The sequence below is a fragment of the Giraffa tippelskirchi genome, chromosome 1, assembly GCF_054371585.1.
Source record: "Giraffa tippelskirchi isolate mGirTip1 chromosome 1, T2T-mGirTip1v1.2.pri, whole genome shotgun sequence".
NCBI classification, from domain to species: domain Eukaryota; kingdom Metazoa; phylum Chordata; class Mammalia; order Artiodactyla; family Giraffidae; genus Giraffa; species Giraffa tippelskirchi.
In genome coordinates, this window is record NC_137275.1 from 11,411,757 (window position 1) to 11,431,069 (window position 19,313).

Below are 19,313 nucleotides of genomic sequence, written 5' to 3' on the forward strand. Positions count from 1 at the left end.
CCATCCAACCATTTCATCTCGTGCCGTCCCCTTCTCCTCCTGCCTTCAATCTTTCCCAGCATCAGGGTCTTTTCTAAAGAGTCAGTTCTTCACACCAGCCGGCCAAAGTATTGGAGTTTCAGCTTCAACATCAGTCCTTCCCATGAATATTCAGGACTGATTTCCTTTAGGTTTGACTGGTTGGATCTCCTTGCAGTCCAAGGGAGTCTCAAGAGTCTTCTCCAGTAACACAGTTAAAAGCATCAATTCTTCGGTGCTCAGCCTTCTTCACAGTCCAACTCTCACATTCATACGTGACTACTGGAACAACTGCTCATAATTCCTGCAATGTCCCAAGTGCCATTGGTTGTCATTATACTTAATGTTAATTTTGACCTTAATTCTAAAAGAAGTCTCATACTCTCAAGTTTGACTTTGCACACAGTTTGCACATAGTATGAGCATAGAAATGTTTGCTCATAGTTTTTCTATTGCCCCGTCTTACATACCTGGCTTCCTTTTCCTCATCATCTCCTTCATAAGCACTGGAATCCCAGAATCCTACCTAGGTGTCTACCCAAAAATTACACCCCTCCCAGAACCTGGTTCATCAGGCATGGGAGAGGCTTGCACTAAACCAGGATTTCCCTGATTTCAACTATATGAATGCATGTTCATGATCTGTGGCCTATCCACATACTATCTATAATAATGTTATACTTAGTAATATCCTTTAACTTTTTTTAAATTTTATATCACTGCTCTATTAAACCAGTATTACATACATAGAAAGTAATCTTAAAACTAATTATGGCATTCTACTTCTAGGTATACACCCAAAGAAATGAAAGCAGGGACTTGAACAAATTTTTATACACTCATGTTGACAGCAGCATTATTTACAATAGCCATGAAGTAGAAACAACCCAAATGTTTATTAATAAATAAATGGATAAATGAAATGTAGTAATATTATTCAGTTGTAAAAAGGAATGAAATCCTTACACGTTACAAAATAGATGAACCTTAAAAACATAATACTAAGTGAAATAAGCCAGACACAAAAATAACAGTATAGAGTCTACTTCTAGAATAAGTATATTCATAGAGCCAGAAAGCAGAATGGGGGCTACCGGCGGAGCTATTGTTGAACGTGTAGAGTGTTTCAGTTCGGTATGATGAAAACGTTTTGGAGCTGAATAGTGTAATGGCTGCTAAGCCATGTGAATGAGCTCAATGTCATTGCATTGTACACTTGAAAATGGTTACATGGTAAATCTTATGTTGTGTATAGGGGCTTCCCAGGTGGCACAGTGGTAAAGAGTCTACCTACAGATGCAGGAGATGCAAGAGACTTGCGTTCCATCCCTGCGTCGGGAAGATCCCCTGAAGTAGGAAGCTACAACTCACTCCAGTATTCTTGCCTATGAGATCCCGTGGACCATAACCCAGCAGGCTCCTCTGTCCATGGGGTCACAGAGAGTCAGAAACAACCGAGCACACACATGGTGTGTATATTTTATCACATCTTTAAAAAAAAATTCGTTTTAGCTCAAACGAAACAAGGCTACTATATTGTGGTAGGATGCCATTCCTCACTAACGGACCTCAGCAGATGGAGAGGTTAGGGGTGCCAGATCAAGGGACCTCCCTGGTGGTCCAGGGTTTAAGACTCTGCACTTCCAGTGCAGGGGGCACAGGTTTGATCTCTGATCGGGGAACTAGGGTCCCACATGCTGTGCAGCATGGCCAAAAAATAAACAGATACATGAAAAATAAATACAATCCATCCATTAAAAAATTCTAGATATTTAAAATAATAAAAGAAATCTCATAGTGATATTAAGCACCAAAATGAAGCATCCCTGTTGGATTATTCAGAGGGCTGGAAAGAAAAGTGAAAGGGGCCCATCTCTCCCTCCAGGTCATTCAGAATTGCCTCACACTGTGTTTGAACAGCACCTAAACACACCAGCTCACACTCATTATCACACCTGGAGAACTACATAACTACAGTTATGAAATCTCTAATAGCCGTTCCCTTCTCCAGGGGATCTTCCCAACCCAGGAATCAAACCCAGGTCTCCCACATTACAGGAGGATTCTTTACCAATTGAGCCACCAGGGAAGCCCAAGAATACTGGAGTGGGTAGACTATCCCTTCTCCAGGGGATCTTCCCAACCCAGGAATCAAACTGGGGTTTCCTGCATTGCTGGCAGATTCTTTACCAACTGAGCTACCAGGGAAGAATTAGTTCCAGCTTCAACAAACAAATAAAATCAGAGTAGAAGCAACACAGTGTCACTGAGCCCTGCCAGGCTCCCAGACTGGCAGAGAAGCCCCCCAGAAGCAGCAGACCGTTCTCAGCACCGAGAGCTCCCTCTTCCACAGGGAAGTGGGGTTCTGGGCTGCCCTTTGTTGTGGAACCTAGTACCTGACATTGCTGGAGGGGAGCAGGTCCTACCTCTAGACCTTCCAGCACACACCCGCCCCTGGCAGTAGGGACTAGGTAAAGGGATTCATTCCAAAGGATGCCTCAAGTAAGAGGTGACTCTGCCCCCAAGCTTGATGGAAGACAATGGCAGAGCCAGGGAGGAGGAGGAGTGAGGAGCCAAAGAGATTCCAGGCAGCAGGGCTACCTCATTTCAAGCCCTGAAATCGTGTGTGTCCAGACAACAGCAAGCACAGCTGGCTGGCCAGGCCCACGTCCTCAGGTCTGGAGTGGAGGAGAGGGGTGGTGGGGGCAGGAAGTGAGGCTGGAGAGTTGGGGGGGAGCTAGCCCATGCCTTTCCCAGTGATGCTCACATGTGCTTGGCAAACCCATCATTGCAAGATCAGGTTTGCGCTCGGAGGACCAGGGACTTTGAAGACCAAAGACCTGATGTCACATCCCTAGTTCTTGCCACTTGGAACAGAAGTTGACTTCCTGAGCCTCCACTGTCCTAACAACATCTGCCCTACAGAATTCTTGCGGCCATGGACTGGGATAAGAATAAGGGAGGGCCTTGAAGATGTTGGACTCATGGAAAAGGGTTATTTAATATTACTATCCTTGGAACTCAGTAAAGGAATTGCAGATCCATGCACATCTCCATGACTGCCCTACCTTCTCTCTGCTGTGGTGGATTTTATAATCAAAAGAAATAAATTTGTATAAGTATGATACCATGGCACAGAGAGAAAGACAGATAGACTAGGGTTCAAATCCCAGTCCTACCACAAGTGACTTTAGGCAATTGACATAAAGATGCTCTCAGGACTTTCCTGGTAGTCCAGTGGTTGAGAGTCTGCCTGCCAATGCAGGAGACATGGGTTCGATCCCTGGTCCGGGAGGATTCCACATGCTGCAGGGCAGCTTAGCCCAGGTGCCACAGCTACTGAAGCCAGCGTGCCCTAGAGCCCATGGTCTGCAACAAAAGAAGCCACTGCAATGAGAAGCTTTCAAACTGCAACTAGAGAGTAACCTCTGCATGCTGCAACTAGAGAAAGTCCATGCAGCAACAAGGACCCAGTGCAGCCAAAAATAAATAAATAAATGAATAAATATTTTTAAAATAAAAATTAAAAAATTAATTAAAAAAATTTTTTAAAAGATGCTCTCAATCTACACCTATCTTTCCCTCCCCTGCTGTTTTTATGGTGACTAGGGACTCATAGGCATCATAAGCAACATACACCCTACCTCAATAAGCTTCAGCAGGTATAGGTTCAGAAAGCATTGATGATAATGGGTTTATTATCCATTTTGAGTTTGGTGCCAAACCACCTTTCTCAGTAGATGGAGTAATGTTTCTGGTTATTTTCAATGACAGATCTGTCATGTCAATTTCACAATTCCTAGTCTGCTGTTACTTGGATCTCAAGATCCAAGGATAGGCAGTTTTTATTGCATATTTGCTGTAAATTCAACTGTGATCCTTCACTGTGTGTGTGTTCAGTCACTCAGTCATATCTGACTCTTTGTGGCCCTGTAGACTGTAACCCGCCAAGCTCCTCTGTCCATGGAATTTTCCAGACAGTACTGGAGTGGGTTACCATTTCCTACTCTAGGGGATCTTCCCAACCCAGGGGTAGAAACCACATCACTTGCATCTCCTGCATTGGCAGGTGGGTTCTTTACCACTGTGCCACCTGGGAAGCCCGAAGATTTGGCACTAGTGGAACAAAAGTAAACTTTAATTAACAATCCTTCCCTCTGACCCTAAAACGTTCACCATTTCACCTCTACTGCAGGATGTCCAGCACAACGAATGGTACATTGGAGAATACAGTCGCCAGGCGGTGGAAGAGGCATTAATGAAAGAGAACAAGGTAATGGCTTCTCCAGGGCCTGTTGCATTGTATATGTAGTCATCCTAGAGTCTTCTGCCCATAAGTCACAGGTTGTAATTTCTCACTGCTGGGGAGGTTGTCACTGAAAACGGGCTTTCAAATAGTTTTAGATTTGAGACTCAGTTGTACCACTGATCAGCTGTGTGATGTTCTCAAGTTCCTACACATCTGTAAATGCAGGTTTCTTTATTTGTTAAATGAAAATAGTAAAATCAACCCTAAGGATCTATTTTGGAGACCAAATGTGGAGGCTAGGGTAGAAACGGAGGCTGCAATGGAAGATGCCTTCCTTCTGCTTTGTTCAAGGTTCATACCCTTCCTATAGGTCTGCCCAAGGTACAGTTGGCTTTTTATGTCTCACTTCTTTAAGAAATAGCAGGGATGATGAATAGTCAGGATATGATAGATCATGCTGTAGTAACAAACAGCCCCAAGATCTCAGTTGCTTAGCATAACAGAACTGAATTTGTTCCTTGAGCTTCATGCTCAAGACAGGTTTGAGTGGGTAGACCCAGACTGCTAGAGGCTCCATCTCAGTGTATGCTCACACTAATCACACACTGGCTTTCAACACATTCTCTCAAATATAATATGTTGCATCTCTGCTCACATTTCATTGGCCAGACTAAACCACATGACCAGACTCAACTTCAAAACAAGTGGAAACGTGTGAAAAAAAAAAAAAGGTTCCAAAGATACATGTGATCAAAAAAAGAGAGGACCTGGGATAACTGTGACCAGATCAAATCACTACTATAACTAGTTGTTAAGCAACTAAGTTTACTATGTGCCAAGAACTAGAATAGATCATTTAGAAGTGACAGAAAGGCTCTCAGGACCAATGGAACATCAAAACTTATCCTCAGCTAACCAATACAATTGTCATTGTTGAGTGAGGAAATACAAAAATGAATGAGTTAGTTAATTAGCAGATGGGTAAATAAATGACAGGTCCCCAATAAATTTTAATAAAACTTAGCTCTCAGAATTGATATCATTAAATTATTAATACACATTATATATAATTATAGTATAATAATATATTGCTATCAAATTACTAAGTTAAATTACATGTAAGTTGCTAGGGTAAACAGAATAATGTTCCTCCCACCACGATATATCCACATTCTAAACCTCAATATCTGTGTCTCTGTCACTATCTGTGTCTCTGTCACCTTATATGGAAAAAAAAATTTGCAGATGGAATTAAGTTAGGAATCTTGAGACAGGGAAATTATTCTGGATTATCAGGGAAGGTTGACTATAATCACAAGGGTCCTTACAAGAGGGAGACAGGAGGCTCAGAGTCAGCCCTCGAGAGCCACAAGGCAAGCACTGGTGGCAGCTTCTAGAAGCTGCAAAAGGCAAGGAAATACATTCTCCCCTAGAATCTCTAGAAGGAACACAGCCCTGCTGGCACCTTGATTTAAACCCAGTGAGTCCCGTATCAAACTTCAATCCTCAGAACTGTAAGAGAATAAATTTTTGTGTTAGTCCATTGAGTTCATAGAAATTTGTTATAGTAATAGTAGGAAAATAATACATCTGATAACAAAGTATCTTGAACATATTAGGAATTAGCAAAACTATCTCATTCTCTAGATCAGGAAACTGAAGCTAAGGTTTCAATTACAAGGTGGAGAAAGTGCCAGAACCTGTTTTAAAGATCAGCACTGTTTTCAAAAGATCATAGCTGCCTCTAGTAGCCACTGTAGTTCTTTATTTTCTAGAAGGGACTAGAAAGAACTCCTAGGTGATTGGGTGGTGCTTGTCTCAAGGATTCTCCCCTCCCTCTCTCCAAGGAATCCCACGCACGGCTGACCTCTGCTGGGTCTAAAGGTGGCATAGTCGTGCCAGCTTCAACCCTGTCTCTTCTCAGCTAATCAACCATCACACTCCCTGAGTCTCTTTCCTTTCCCAAGGGGAAAATAGCTCCTAGAAGACCTACTTCCAGGAGCCCCTTGTGTGGATGGTGCTAGAAGGGCAATGTACATGCCATATAATGTCCTTCCAGCTACATTTGGGCATTTTCAAGGCTCCCTTCCCTCCCCTTCTGTGTGCCTGTTTCTGCCTCCTCCCCAAAAAGCATTGAGAAAACAGAACCTCAGTTGAATGACTTCATATTTTCCTATTTGGTTTGTCTCAGTTTTGTCAAAACATGTTTTCCATTTATGTAAGATAATTTAATTCAAATTGCAGGGTTGCCCAAACTCACTGTGACAAACTCACTGCAGAGTCTTAAATGACAAACCCCCAAGCCAGCTACATGTCAAACCCCCAAGCCAGCTACATGTCTTGGCCTCCTCTCCCTTCCTAATTTTTGGCAATGTTCTGTGCTTGAGTCTTAAGGGTTTAATCATGGCTGAATGTTTTTGGCACAACAGGTTCCAGAAAACTCCCTAAACTCACTTTGTGCACTTGGAGATTGGTGTATTTATAGCAAGAATGTGGCCTTGGCTTTTTGGTATTCCATCGGTTAGCTGTGATGTGTCAGGGGATCCACTTAGGTAATTAGAACCTAATTCCCTCACCTGTAAAATGGGGATAAAAGACTTCCTCAAACCTTACATAAGGATCCGATGAAATGTGTATAAAGTGCTTGGCATCCTGAGAGCAGTTTTCAGTAAACCTTAGCTGCCAGCATCATCATGACTAACTATAGTTTTATAGTATTGTTTATAAATGTAATATACTTATAGTGTTATTATACAGTATTATAATTATTACTATAGATGCATGAATACAATATCTACAAACATATAGATATGAAATATAATAGAGGAGACAGAGGAGGATAGAGGGGATAATTACAAATATAAATTATTATATATAATACCTATCACATAAAGAATGCATAGTATTGTACATACTTAATTAGATCTACTCTACAGATTATTTATAACTACATATTCAAGACTCGATGCAATTACAGTTAAAGATTTTTCAGTATTTTTCCTCATATAACTGACATGATGTAGCCACAGAACTAAGCCTTATATGTGTACCTGTTCAGGAAAATTGCTCCATTTCTTAGCCTTTTATGACCAGACCTTCATCCTGAGCTACTCCCCAGGGTGTGCCTGATTATTTGATATTATATTTATAGCTTGTCTAGTTACAGCCTTCAGACCATGTCACACTGTTGGCCTTCTTTTGGAAATCTCCACTGTCCCCCCTCGGCTTCTGTGACACTGACGCTTCTGAGTTTCAGTCCATCTCTGAGACATCAATTTGGAACGTTTTTTCGTCTCCTCTTCTTTGCCCTGTGCTTCCTGTCACCTCACCCCAGGCTCTATCTTCTATTTCTCCTTCATAAAGTCTGTCCACTCACTTTGACATCAGTGACCGAAGCCATCTCTCCATGTGGAGGATCAACGCCAATGCTCGAATCCTCTCCTCCTCAAAGCCTGCGGTGGTTCCCACTGTCTCTAGAATAATACCCTGAACATTAACACAACAGGAAATGCGCGAACCCTGGCAGATGGAGGAAAGCACCCCCACAGAGGAGAGGAAAAGGAAGTCAGAGGGGGTGGCTTGTGCAAACGCTAAGAACCCGAAAGCAAGATGGTGCCCCTGAGAAATGGTAGCTTGACTGGCACCACCATCCCAGGGCTGGAGGCTGCAGGAGTGACCGAGATAAAACTGCAGGAGAGTCTGGTACCTTGGTCCATGACCATCATGTTATAGTTGTAGGCATGGCACTGAGGACAGCAGGAGATATTAGAAGATTTGGAAGAAGAGGGTGTTGTGATCTGAATGGTGCACTCTCACAAAATAACAACAACCCCTAGACACACTGTTGTTCAGTCACTCAGTCATGTCTCTTTGCAACGCCATGGACTGCAGCACTCCATGCTTTCCTGTCCTTCACTATCTCCTGGAGTTTGCTCAAACTCATGTCCATCAAGTCAATGATGCCATCCAACCCTCTCATCCTCTGTCGCCCCCTTTTTCTCCTGCCTTCAATCTTTACCAGCATCAGGGTCTTTTCCAGTGAGTTAGCTGTTTGCATCAGGTGGCCAAAGTATTGCAGCTTCAGCTTCAGCATCAGTCCTTCCAATGAACATCCAGGGTTGATTTCCTTTAGGATTGTAACCCTCAGTAAACACCTACTGAATTAAATTGAATAAAGAACTGGCTTGCCAAAAACTAAAGCTTATTGGGGATCTCAGGCACACAGGCTTCACTGCTGTGCCTGTTGGGAGGGTGGATTCTGGTTATACTACCTATGAAGATCATTGTTCTCCCTTTTGCTTCAGGATGGCACCTTCTTGGTCAGAGATTGCTCTGCAAAATCCAAGGCGGAGCCCTATGTGTTGGTGGTGTTTTATGGGAACAAAGTCTACAATGTGAAAATCCGCTTCTTGGAGAGGAATCAGCAGTTTGCCCTGGGGACAGGACTCAGAGGAGAAGAGGTGGGTGTAACCCAATGGCTTCCCTTTTGCAGGCAAAGGACAGCAATAAGGGGAGCTTTGAAAGAGTTCACAGGGATTCTCTAGTGGCTCAGACTGGAAAGAGTCTACCTGCAATGTGAGAGACCCAGGTTCAATCCCTGGAGAAGGAAATGGCAACCCACTCCAGTATTCTTGCCTGGAAAATCCCATGGATGGAGGAGCCTGGTGGGCTGCAGTCCAGGGAGTCACAAACATTCGGACACAACTGAGCGACTTCACTTTGGGAGATGCTGGCTGAGTCACTCCCAAATCCCCATGACGGCAGGATCAGAGGAGAGCCAGCCTGGAGGAAGAGAATGTAATCTAATCCTTCCAGCCCCTTCCACAAGCATCCTCGCCCATGTCTTAGCTCACAGGACCTGCCAGCCAATCCTGACCTTTCCATGCACCCTCTCTCCTGCTTGGCCCGTTAAAGAAAACTCATTCTGTAACACACATCTCCATCCTGCCTGCCAGGAAGCCTTCCCTGAGACCCATGTTAATGCCACACTCCTTCCCCACCCAGCACTGAACTCACACTGCAGCCATTTCTGGTGACATCAGCAATATTGGCATTAGGAACCAGTAGGTGTGTGACCTCACATTGAACATGGGCTCAGTCACTGCATCCAGTGCTACGCTGAGCATGCCCAACCTCGGTACACATCTGCTGAGAGGGGGCTAGGTGCAAGAATGACTCAATTATAGCATTCATTAATAACTGAATAAATAGATCAGAGAGAAGAGGGAAAGGAGACTGATTTCTGCTGTGTTTATGCTAGGCCTGGGTCTGTCTGCATTATCTTATTTTAACCCTCAACAGCTCTTTGATAGAACAGTGGTTCCTATCTCAGATGTAGGGAAACTGAGGCTTAGAAAATTAAGTCGAGGGCTAGAGATGCACAGGTGGTGAGAGGGCGAAGGGAGGCTGCTCTTTCAACTCTTCTGGAAGGAAGGTAGGAAGGAGGGAGGGAGGGAGGGAGAAAAGGGAAGGCAAGACAGGGTTCAGGTTCTATCACTATGTACTAAGTGTGTGAACTCAGGCCAGTCACTTCACTTCTCTGGGCTTTCAGTTCAGTTCAGTCGCTCAGTCGTGTCCGACTCTTTGTGACCCCATGAACCACAGCACGCCAGGCCTCCCTGTCCATCACCAGCTCCCAGAGTTTACTCAAACTCATGTCCATCGAGTCGGTGATGCCATCCAGCCATCTCATCCTCTGTCGTCCCCTTCTCCTCCTGCCCTCAATCATTCCCAGCATCAGGGTCTTTTCAAATGAGTCAGCTCTTCGCATCAGGTGGCCAAAGTATTGGAGTTTCAGCATCAATATCAGTCCTTCCAGTAACACCTAGGCCTGATCTCCTTTAGGATGGACTGGTTGGATCTTCCTGCAGTCCAAGGGACTCTCAAGAGTCTTCTCCAACACCACAGTTCAAAAGCATCAATTCTTCTGCACTCAGCTTTCTTTATAGTCCAACTCTCACATCCATACATGACTACTGGAAAAACCATAGCCTTGACTAGACGGACCTCTGTTGACAAAGTAATGTCTCTGCTTTTTAATATGCTGTCTAGGTTGGTCATAACTTTCCTTCCAAGGAGTAAGCATCTTTTAATTTCATGGCTGCAATCACCATGTGCAGTGATTTTGGAGCCCCAAAAAATAAAGTTAGCCACTGTTTCCACTCCACTGTTTCTTTGGGCTGTAAGTTCTTCAAATGTAAATGTTCTTTGCAAGTCTGGACTTCTGGAATTCAGTGATTCTCATGTATCCCCTCAGCTTATCTGTTGGTATATGTTATGGGCTGAATTGTCCTCTCCCAAATTCCTATGTGAAAATTCTAGCTCCCAGCACCTCAGAATGTGACTGTATTTGCAGACAGGGTCTTTTCATTTGTTTTTGTTTTCTTTATTCATTCTGGCTGCATCAGGTCTTAGTCGAAGCCTGTGGGATCTTTTGATGCGGCACACGGATCCTCTAGTTGGGGCACGTGAGCTCTCTGGAGACTCAGTAGTTGTAGTCATCGGGCTTAGTTGCCAATGGCATGTGGGATCTTAGTATCCTGTGTGCCTGCATGCTCAGTCACTTTGTAGTACCCTGACCTGGGATCAAACCCATGTCCCCTGCATTGCAAGGAGGTTTCTTAACCACTGAACCTGCAGGGAAGTCCCCTAGAGACGAGGTCATTAAAGAGTTGACTAAGATAAAGTGAGGTCACTAGAGTGGCCCCTGACCCCATAGGCCCGGTGTCCTTATGAGAAGAGGAGATTAGGACATAGACACACACAGATATGCAGTCACAGAGAGAAAGGGGACATTTTCAAGCCAAGGAGAGAGGCCTTAGAAGGAACCAACCTTGCCAACACCTTGATCTTGGAATTCTGACCTCCAGATCTGTGAGAAAATGAATTTCTGTCATTTAAGTCCCCTACCACCCTAGTCAGTGGTACTTTGTTGTGGAGGCCCAAGAAAACTGGTACAGTAGGAAACCAGAACTGTCACACAAATACCTATTGTTCTTCAATAGATATCAAAATGACTATTGCCAAGCCTGCTGAAATGCTTCAGGAAGGCATGAGTGTGGACATTCCAGCTTAAACCCAGTGCCTGGCCCGGAGTCCTTTTCTGAGAATCACACGTGGCTGGAGAGGGTGGTCAGCACTGGCCAGGTTCACCAGACTCTGCTCCAGCCTGGGAAAGTTTTGGCATAAAGGAGAACATGAGTGAATAAATAAATTAATACATAAATAAATCTTCCAAATATTGCCAAGTAAGAAAGGGATCAAAAGATCAAACTGCCAACATTCAATAGATCATGGAGAAAGCAAAGGAGTTCCATAAAAACATCTACTTCTGCTTCCTTGACTACATAAACCTTTTGACTGTGGATCACAACAAACTGAGGAAAATTCATGGGCATACCAGACCACCTTACCTGTCTCCTGAGAAATCTGTATGAAGGTCAAGAAGCAACACTTAGAATCAGATATGAAACTGACTGGTTCAAAGTTGGGAAAGGAGTATGACAAGGCTTTATACTGTCACACTGTTTGTTTAACTTATATGCAAGTACATCATGTGAAACATTGGGCTGGATGAATCACAAGCTGGAATCAAGATTGCCAGGAGAAATATAAACAACCTCAGATATGCAGATGATACCACTTTAATGGCAGAAAGTGAAGAGGAACTAAAGAGCCTCTTGATGAGGGTGAAAGGCTGCTGCTGCTAAGTCACTTCAGTCGTGTCCGACTCTGTGCGACCCCATAGACGGCAGCCCACCAGCCTCCCCCGTCCCTGGGATTCTCCAGGCAAGAACAATGGAGTGGGTTGCCATTTCCTTCTCCAATGGATGAAAGTGAAAAGTGAAAGTGAAGTCGCTCAGTCGTGTCCAACTCTTAGCGACCCCATGGACTGCAGCCCACCAGGAGGAGAGTGAAAAAGCTGGCTTGAATCTCAACATTGAAAAGACTAAGATCATGGTATCTGGCTCCATCACTTCATGGCAAATAGAAGGGGGAAAAGTGGCAACAGTAATGGATTTTATTTTCTCAGGCTCCAAAATCACTGCAGACAATCACTGCAACCATGAAATTAAAAGATGCTTGTTCCTTGGAAGGAAAGTTACAACAACTCCAGACAGCATAATAAATAGCAGAGACATCACTTTGCTGACAAAAGTCTGTACAGTCAAAGCTATGTTTTTTCCACTAGTCATGTACAGATGTGAGAGTTGGATCATAAAGAAGGCTGAGTGCTGAAGAATTGATGCTTTCAAACTGTGCTGCTGGAGAAGACTCTTGAGAGTTTCTTGGACTACAAAGAGATCAAACCAGTCAATATTAAAGGAAATCAACCCTGAATATTCATTGGAAGGACTGAGGCTAAAGCTGAAGCTCCAATACTTTGACCAGCTGATTCACTGTAAAAAAAAAAAAAACCCTGATGCTGGGAAAGATTGAAGGTAAAAGGAGAAGGGGGTGGCAGAGGATGAGATGGTTAGATAGCATCATTGACTCAATGAACTTGAATTTGAGCAAACTCCTGGAGATAGTGGAAGACAGAGGAAACTGGCGTGCTGCAGTCCATGGCGTCGCAGAGAGTCAGACATGACTTATCGGCTGAACAACAACAAAAACAAAGGTTACAGCAAAACTAAAAAAAGGAGTTGCAACTATTTCTTTTTGTGATGAGGATTAGTGAGTCAATGAATGTCAAACACTAAGAACACTACCTGGGACATATCAATAAATGTTAGTCACTACTATTTTTTTATTATTCTGACTGGGTCATGGTGATAACTAGGACATAGCTCCCCTTAGGTCCAGATAGTGCACGCATGCTCGGTCATGTCTGACTCTTTGTGACCTTATGGACTATACAGCCCGCCAGGCTCCTGGTGGGATTTTTCAGGAATTTTCCAGGCAGGAATACTGGAGTGAGTTTTCATTTCCTACTCCAGAGGATCTTCTTGAGCCAGGGACTGAACCCGTGTCTCTTGTGTCTCCTACACTGGCAGGCAGACACAAGATTCTATACCACTGCACCACCTGGGAAGCCCCTAGGTCCAGATACCTATGGTTAATGGAATTTCCCAGCTCAATTTCCCTTTATTCTCTTGTGTCTTCTGCCAGCTCATAGAATTTCTCAATTACAAAAAAAAAAAAAAAAGGCTTATCTGACTCTGACTTTAAGTGGTTGGGATTCCTTTTCCTCAGAGAATACAGGAAATGGAAACCACGTTCCCTAAAATGTGCTGGGCTCTCTCTGAGCTGCTGTTTCATTTGCTCTCGCTTTTGAAAACACTCTGGAAGGATGTGCTATTGAACCCCTTTTACCAGTGAGGAAACCAAGCTCTAAAGAGGTTACAGCTTTTTTCCAAGCTATACTTTGGTCTGCCTGTGAAAGAGGAAACAATGACCCTACGATAACTTCCTAATAGTGTTGAATCAGGTTGGCAGCCAGTTCACTGATGGCCTCAGCAGGTAAACAGTTGTCATCCTGACCACCCTTGGATTAGACCATCAGCTTCCAGATGAATGGCTCTAATTATCACCACCAAGGACCCCTTAAGAATTCAAATGCGTTGGGTTGGCCAAAAAGTTCGCTCAGGTTTTTCCATCCCATCTACGGAAAAACCCAAATGAAATTTTTGGCCAAGCCAGTATAACTGACTCACTTTTCTGTACACCTGAAACATTGTAAATCAACTATACTTCAATGAAAAATAATTAAATAAAACCAGCATAATATGTCATTTTCCTAGACTTTTACAATATTTATAGTACTTTTAGGCCTAGAATCTTATATTTTGAGATTTTTTTCTCAATTTATATAAATTTTCATTTGTATAACCTAAAAAAATGCAAATGCTTAAGAGGACTCTTTTTGTGTTATTATGGAATTTTCTCCTCTTGTGTATCTCCCATGCAAGAGTATGCTTTTCATGTTTATTTCACACTTACATCATTTATTATGCACAGACACTATACTGTGCAGTTAACAATTATTAATTAACTTAATTGATCTGATACTCAGAGCAACCCTTAAGGTAGGTGCTATCAATATCACCATCTAACCGATAGTGAAACTGAGGCACAGAAATGTGAAGTCACTGGCCCAGAGACATGTGCGTGCATCTATACTAACTTGCACAGTCACTGTCCTACTCTTTTCAACCCCATGGACTGTAGCCCTTCAGGCTCCTCTATCCATGGGATTTTCCAGGCAAGAATATTGGAGTATGTTACCATTTCCTTCTCCAGGGGACCTTCCCCACCCAGAGATCAAATCCACATCTTCTGCATCTGGCAGGTAGATTCTTTACCACTGAACCACCTGGAAACCAGGGCCCACAGACATAGCTGGGGTTCAATATAGTCTGCAAAAATATTGCCTTTCTCACGTAGCCTCAGACAGCATCATAACAAATGCAAATGATCCCCAACCCATTTGAAAATAACCTAGAACTTCGATTGAAAATTAGTTAACACCTACTGAGTGTGAGCCAGATGCTGGGTGAAGAATCACAATTTACAGGTGGTTCTTCCTGCCTCTCTTCTGAATGAGCTATGCCCTGGTGTAGAGGGGGATGACCTAGATTGCTCTCAGTTCTACCACACTTTTCATCATTCTATTTGAGCCCTTTGCCTTTAGGAGGAAGAATCTCCCATTGCTAAGAAAAGATGAAAGAATTTTCTGCAGCAAGGCTTTGCTCAATGAAAATCAGCTACTAGGTATTTTATCCACTGCTTGAATAAAACAGCATCTTAGCTGACTCTGCAGGAGAACTGTAATGAGGCACAGCGTTATCAAGGATCATTTTGATTTCCTGTGGCTTGTTGGCTGTTTTGCAAACTTTAGAATTTAACTGTGCATACAGTGCAGGGACACCTCTAACACGGGAGCTATTTTGAGAGTAAGATGAGATGATATAAACAGAGTTCTAGACACATAGAGGGAGGCAGGTGGTTAGTAAGCACCACTTCCACCTTAAACAATTCCCTAAAGTCCTTTCACTGGGTCTGTGTGCCCTGGGTTTGAATGAAAAGCTCACAAAGGGCCATAAGAGTCGCAGAAACCTGGTCCAGTCCTCTGGGAAGGCACGGCTTGTCGACACCTGTCACAAGCACAGAAGGGGAGCAAACCTACATAGGCCTGCAAAGAATGAGCCTAGGAAGGTCCAAGTTGCAGCATATTATAAAGTTGGGTCATTCTGTTAGCCATATGACTAGAAATTCATGTCTGAATTTAGATTTAGGGAGCACCCAGAGCTCCCTGGGGCTGCTGTAACAAAAGACCATAAAATTGGTAGCATAAAACAACAAATACGTATTCTTTCGAAGTTCCAGAGTCTAGAATTCTGCAACCAAGGTATTGGCAGGTTACCCTTCTTCTGGAGGCTCTGGGGGAAGATCCTTTCTGCCTCTTTCAGCTTTGGGCGGTTGTCAGCAAACCTTGGCTTCCTTGGCTTGTGGCCACATCACTCTGATCGCTGCCTCTGACATCACGCTGCCTCCTCGTCTTCTCCAAGTGACTCTTCCTCTGTTTCTATCTTATGGGGATACGTGTGATCGCTTTTAGGGATAACCTAGGTTGAACTCCTCTCTCGAGGTCCTCCTCTCAGGACTTCCCTGGTGGTCCAGTGGTTAAACATCCTCCTGCCAATGCAGGGGACACGGGTTCAATCCCTGGTCCGGGAAGATTCTCCATGCCGAAGGGAAATTAAGGTCAAGAGTTGCAACTATTGAAGCCCACACCACTAGACTCCATGTTCCACAACAAAAGAAGCTACCACAAAGAGAAGCCAGCACAGGGCAACTGGAGACCAGCCCCACTCACCACAACTCAAGAAAGGCTGTGTGCAGCAGTGAAGACCTAGGAAAGCCAAAAATAATTAATTGTTTTGTTTTTTTTAAAGACCTTCCTCTCAAGATCCTTAACATAGTCCCAACTTTTGTCATGCAAAGTAATACTCTTGCTTAGAAGGTAATATTCACAGATTCCAGGAACTAGGACGCAGGATATCTCATGGAGGCCCCTTTCAGCCCACATCTCTCATTTGTTCAGTGTTGGGCCACACCTTCATTTTATGCCTACGTTATGCTAGATCTGATGCTTCATTCTGGGCACAGAGAGCAGAGGAAGGCGGGTCTCTGCCATCCAGGGGAATACTCTGTTAATCTGTACCCATCAATGCCTGCACCTAAGCAGGGCTAGGATTTGAAATATTTAGCACCTGATAGGACAGTGGCCCTGGACCAACCAAGGAGGTACCTACTTGTTAATATCCTGCAGAACTCTACATGCTGCCAAGTTTTAGAACTCACATCTGTCAACATTTCTGTGGAATCTAGTAAAAAGAAACGATTTCAATCGGACCTTTCCTTGTCCTGCAATCAGACCTTTCCTTGTCCTGCAAACACTTGTGATAAATTGCTGAAAATTATGATAGACATTTACTTGATAAAGTTTAAAGACTAAGAAACAGAAGTAATTAATCAACGAGTTGATTTTTCACTTTTCAGGTCTGTTTCTCTTCCTTCTCTCTTTGCATCTCTCTCTCTCTTCCTCTTTTTCTCTTTTCTTCTATTATTCCCATGTGTGGATCCAAACAGAATGATTAACCTTTCTGGCAGAGAAACACTGCCTATGGTTGGTATTTAGGGCAATTGCAAAAGGTTTAAACCAATTTTAATATCTAATATTAGGATGGTATTTACGGTTCTCCTCCTGAAAAAGGGAATTTAATATAAAAGTTTTAAGAGCTGAATTATAATCTTTCTAAAAATCATCTTTAGAGTAATATATCAGTTGTTGGCCTATCTCTGGAAGTCAGTAATCAGGTATGACAGAAAAACTTATTACACCTGCCCAGCTTGCTTCCTACTACATGTTAAAATTATAATTTCATATCAAATATCATCCATGTAGTAGATTATAAATAATTAGTATTGAATTCATTATTTTGGGATTATCCTTGAGAAAATAGGAGTGAGATTACAAAGCAGGCATTTTTCCCTCTAAAGATTAATTCCAGAGAAAAAAGAGCCAAAATAGGGGAATAGATTATCTCTGTAAATACATGAGATATAAGAATGTATTCACGTCAAGATATTCTTATAATATGGAACCAAAATACTAGAACCAAAATACATGTCTATACCAATCCCCAACAGAATTTGAATGTAAGTAATGGATTTGTAATGTTGAAAAAAATTCAAGTCTGGAGATTATTTCCATAGCACTTTATCCCTACATGAAAAGATCTATTTGGAGAGGGAATTCTTTTCCATCTGCCCCCACCTGAATGCAATGCATGAGTCTCCATGAGGACAGAGACCTTGACAATCTCATTCCCTCTTGAATGTCCCTCAGGCCTGCAAACATTCCTGTGCTGGGGCAGAGGGAGGATGTACAAAACTACAGAGAAGCAAAAGTGTTAGTCGCTTAGCCATTCCTTTTTTCAGAGGGTCTTCCCAACACAGGGATTGAAACTGGGTCTCCCACATTGCAGGCAGATCCTTTACCATCTGAGCCACCAGGGAAGCCCAAGAGAATCAAAGTCATCCCCAACACAGCTCCCTCCTTCACGCTGCACCATCTGGACCCAGCTCTGTTGGAACGCTGGGTTCACAGGCCATAGGCAAAGTTGCATCAGGGAAGAAACTGATACACATCAAGAAAAACCAGTTTGCATTCCTGGTCCTGCCCCCAGCTGTGTGACCTCTGAGCAAGTCGCTCCCCACTCTGAGTGAGTTTCCTTGGCTCTCCAGGGAAGGTCCATTCCTGCCCTGCTCACTTCACAAAAAGTTACAAAAGGCAGGAATTCCTGTCTGTGTTCACATGTGCTCAACACCTGTCTTTGCACACGCATCTTCCTCTGCTCTCAGTATCTCTAAATCCACCTTGTCCACTTAACTCACCCAAACTGTATAGCCCATCTCAAGTCTGTATCTTCCACAACATACTTCCTGTTCCTCTATATTTGAAACCACCTTCCCTTCCATTAAGTCACCCCAGCACTTTATCTGTACATCTCTGGAAACATAAAAGTGTAACATTCTGCTGTTACCTGTTTATCGAATAAGAAATCCAGGTAAGAAGACTAAATTGGCCAAGAACTACCAGGCCAAGCCCTGCGGTCATCAGTATTCTTCCTGATTAGTCTAGAATGCGTCAGAACAAGAGGGGTGTACAGGAGAGAGGCTTCACCGCAGATGTTCCCATCCATTTACAAAGTGAAGTCAAGACCTGATCGTCCACATTTCAATTTGTCACAGTTGGGGGACAGGTAAGGGAGGCACCAGGGAGTCTCCACGGCTGACTGCAGTGTAATTAACCCATCTGAACTGCTTATCATAGGAACACATAACGACAGAGTGGAAACTGACCAGTGTGACCTGATTCCGGTGAACAGTACATGGGTGGGAAGCTTCGAGAAACGTGGAGGGCTCACTTCTGGTCACCCTCTTTATCTTAATCTTACCATTTATCATTCAAGAGCTTCTTTGCCACATCCTTAAAAAAAAAAAATCAACTTTCTCCAGGGGGAAAATGTGAGAGGGGAGGGATAAACTGGATACTGGAGTTGACATATACACAATACTATATATAAAATACATAACTGATAAGGATGTACTGTGGAGTACAGGGAACTCTACTCAATCCTTCATAATGACCCATATGGGAAAAGAATCTAAAAGAATGGATATATGTATATGTATAACTGATTCACTTTGATGTATACCTGAGGCTAACACAGCATGGTAAATCAACTATTTGTTGCTATCATTGTTATTATTCAGTCGCTCAGTCATGTCCGACTCTGTGCAACCCCATGGACTATATAGCACACCAATCTCCTCTGTCCTCCACTCTCTCCTGGAGTTTGCTCAGATTCATGTCCATTGAGTCGGAGATGCTATCTAACCATTTCATCCTCTGTTGCCCCCATCTCCTTTTGCTTTCAATCTTTCCCAGCATCAAGATCTTTATCTACTATACTCCAATCAACTATATTCTAAATCAAATATACTCCAATAATGTTTTTTAAATCACTTCCTGATA

The 19,313-nt window shown here is 43.2% G+C and overlaps 1 protein-coding gene across 4 annotated transcripts in view; it reads left to right on the top strand.

Annotated features, from left to right (window-relative positions):
• The window catches only part of CLNK (cytokine dependent hematopoietic cell linker), a 200,062-nt gene that overhangs the window by 176,975 nt on the left and 3,774 nt on the right, over nucleotides 1-19,313 (top strand). For 3 of the 4 annotated variants that reach the window (XM_081487638.1, XM_081487833.1, XM_081487739.1), the window contains 2 exons: nucleotides 4,214-4,291; nucleotides 8,572-8,727. In XM_081487638.1, coding sequence (XP_081343764.1) covers nucleotides 4,214-4,291; nucleotides 8,572-8,727 — 234 coding nt within the window. The remainder of the gene's footprint in view (nucleotides 1-4,213; nucleotides 4,292-8,571; nucleotides 8,728-19,313) is intronic. The other variant, XM_081487920.1, reaches the window with a different exon arrangement.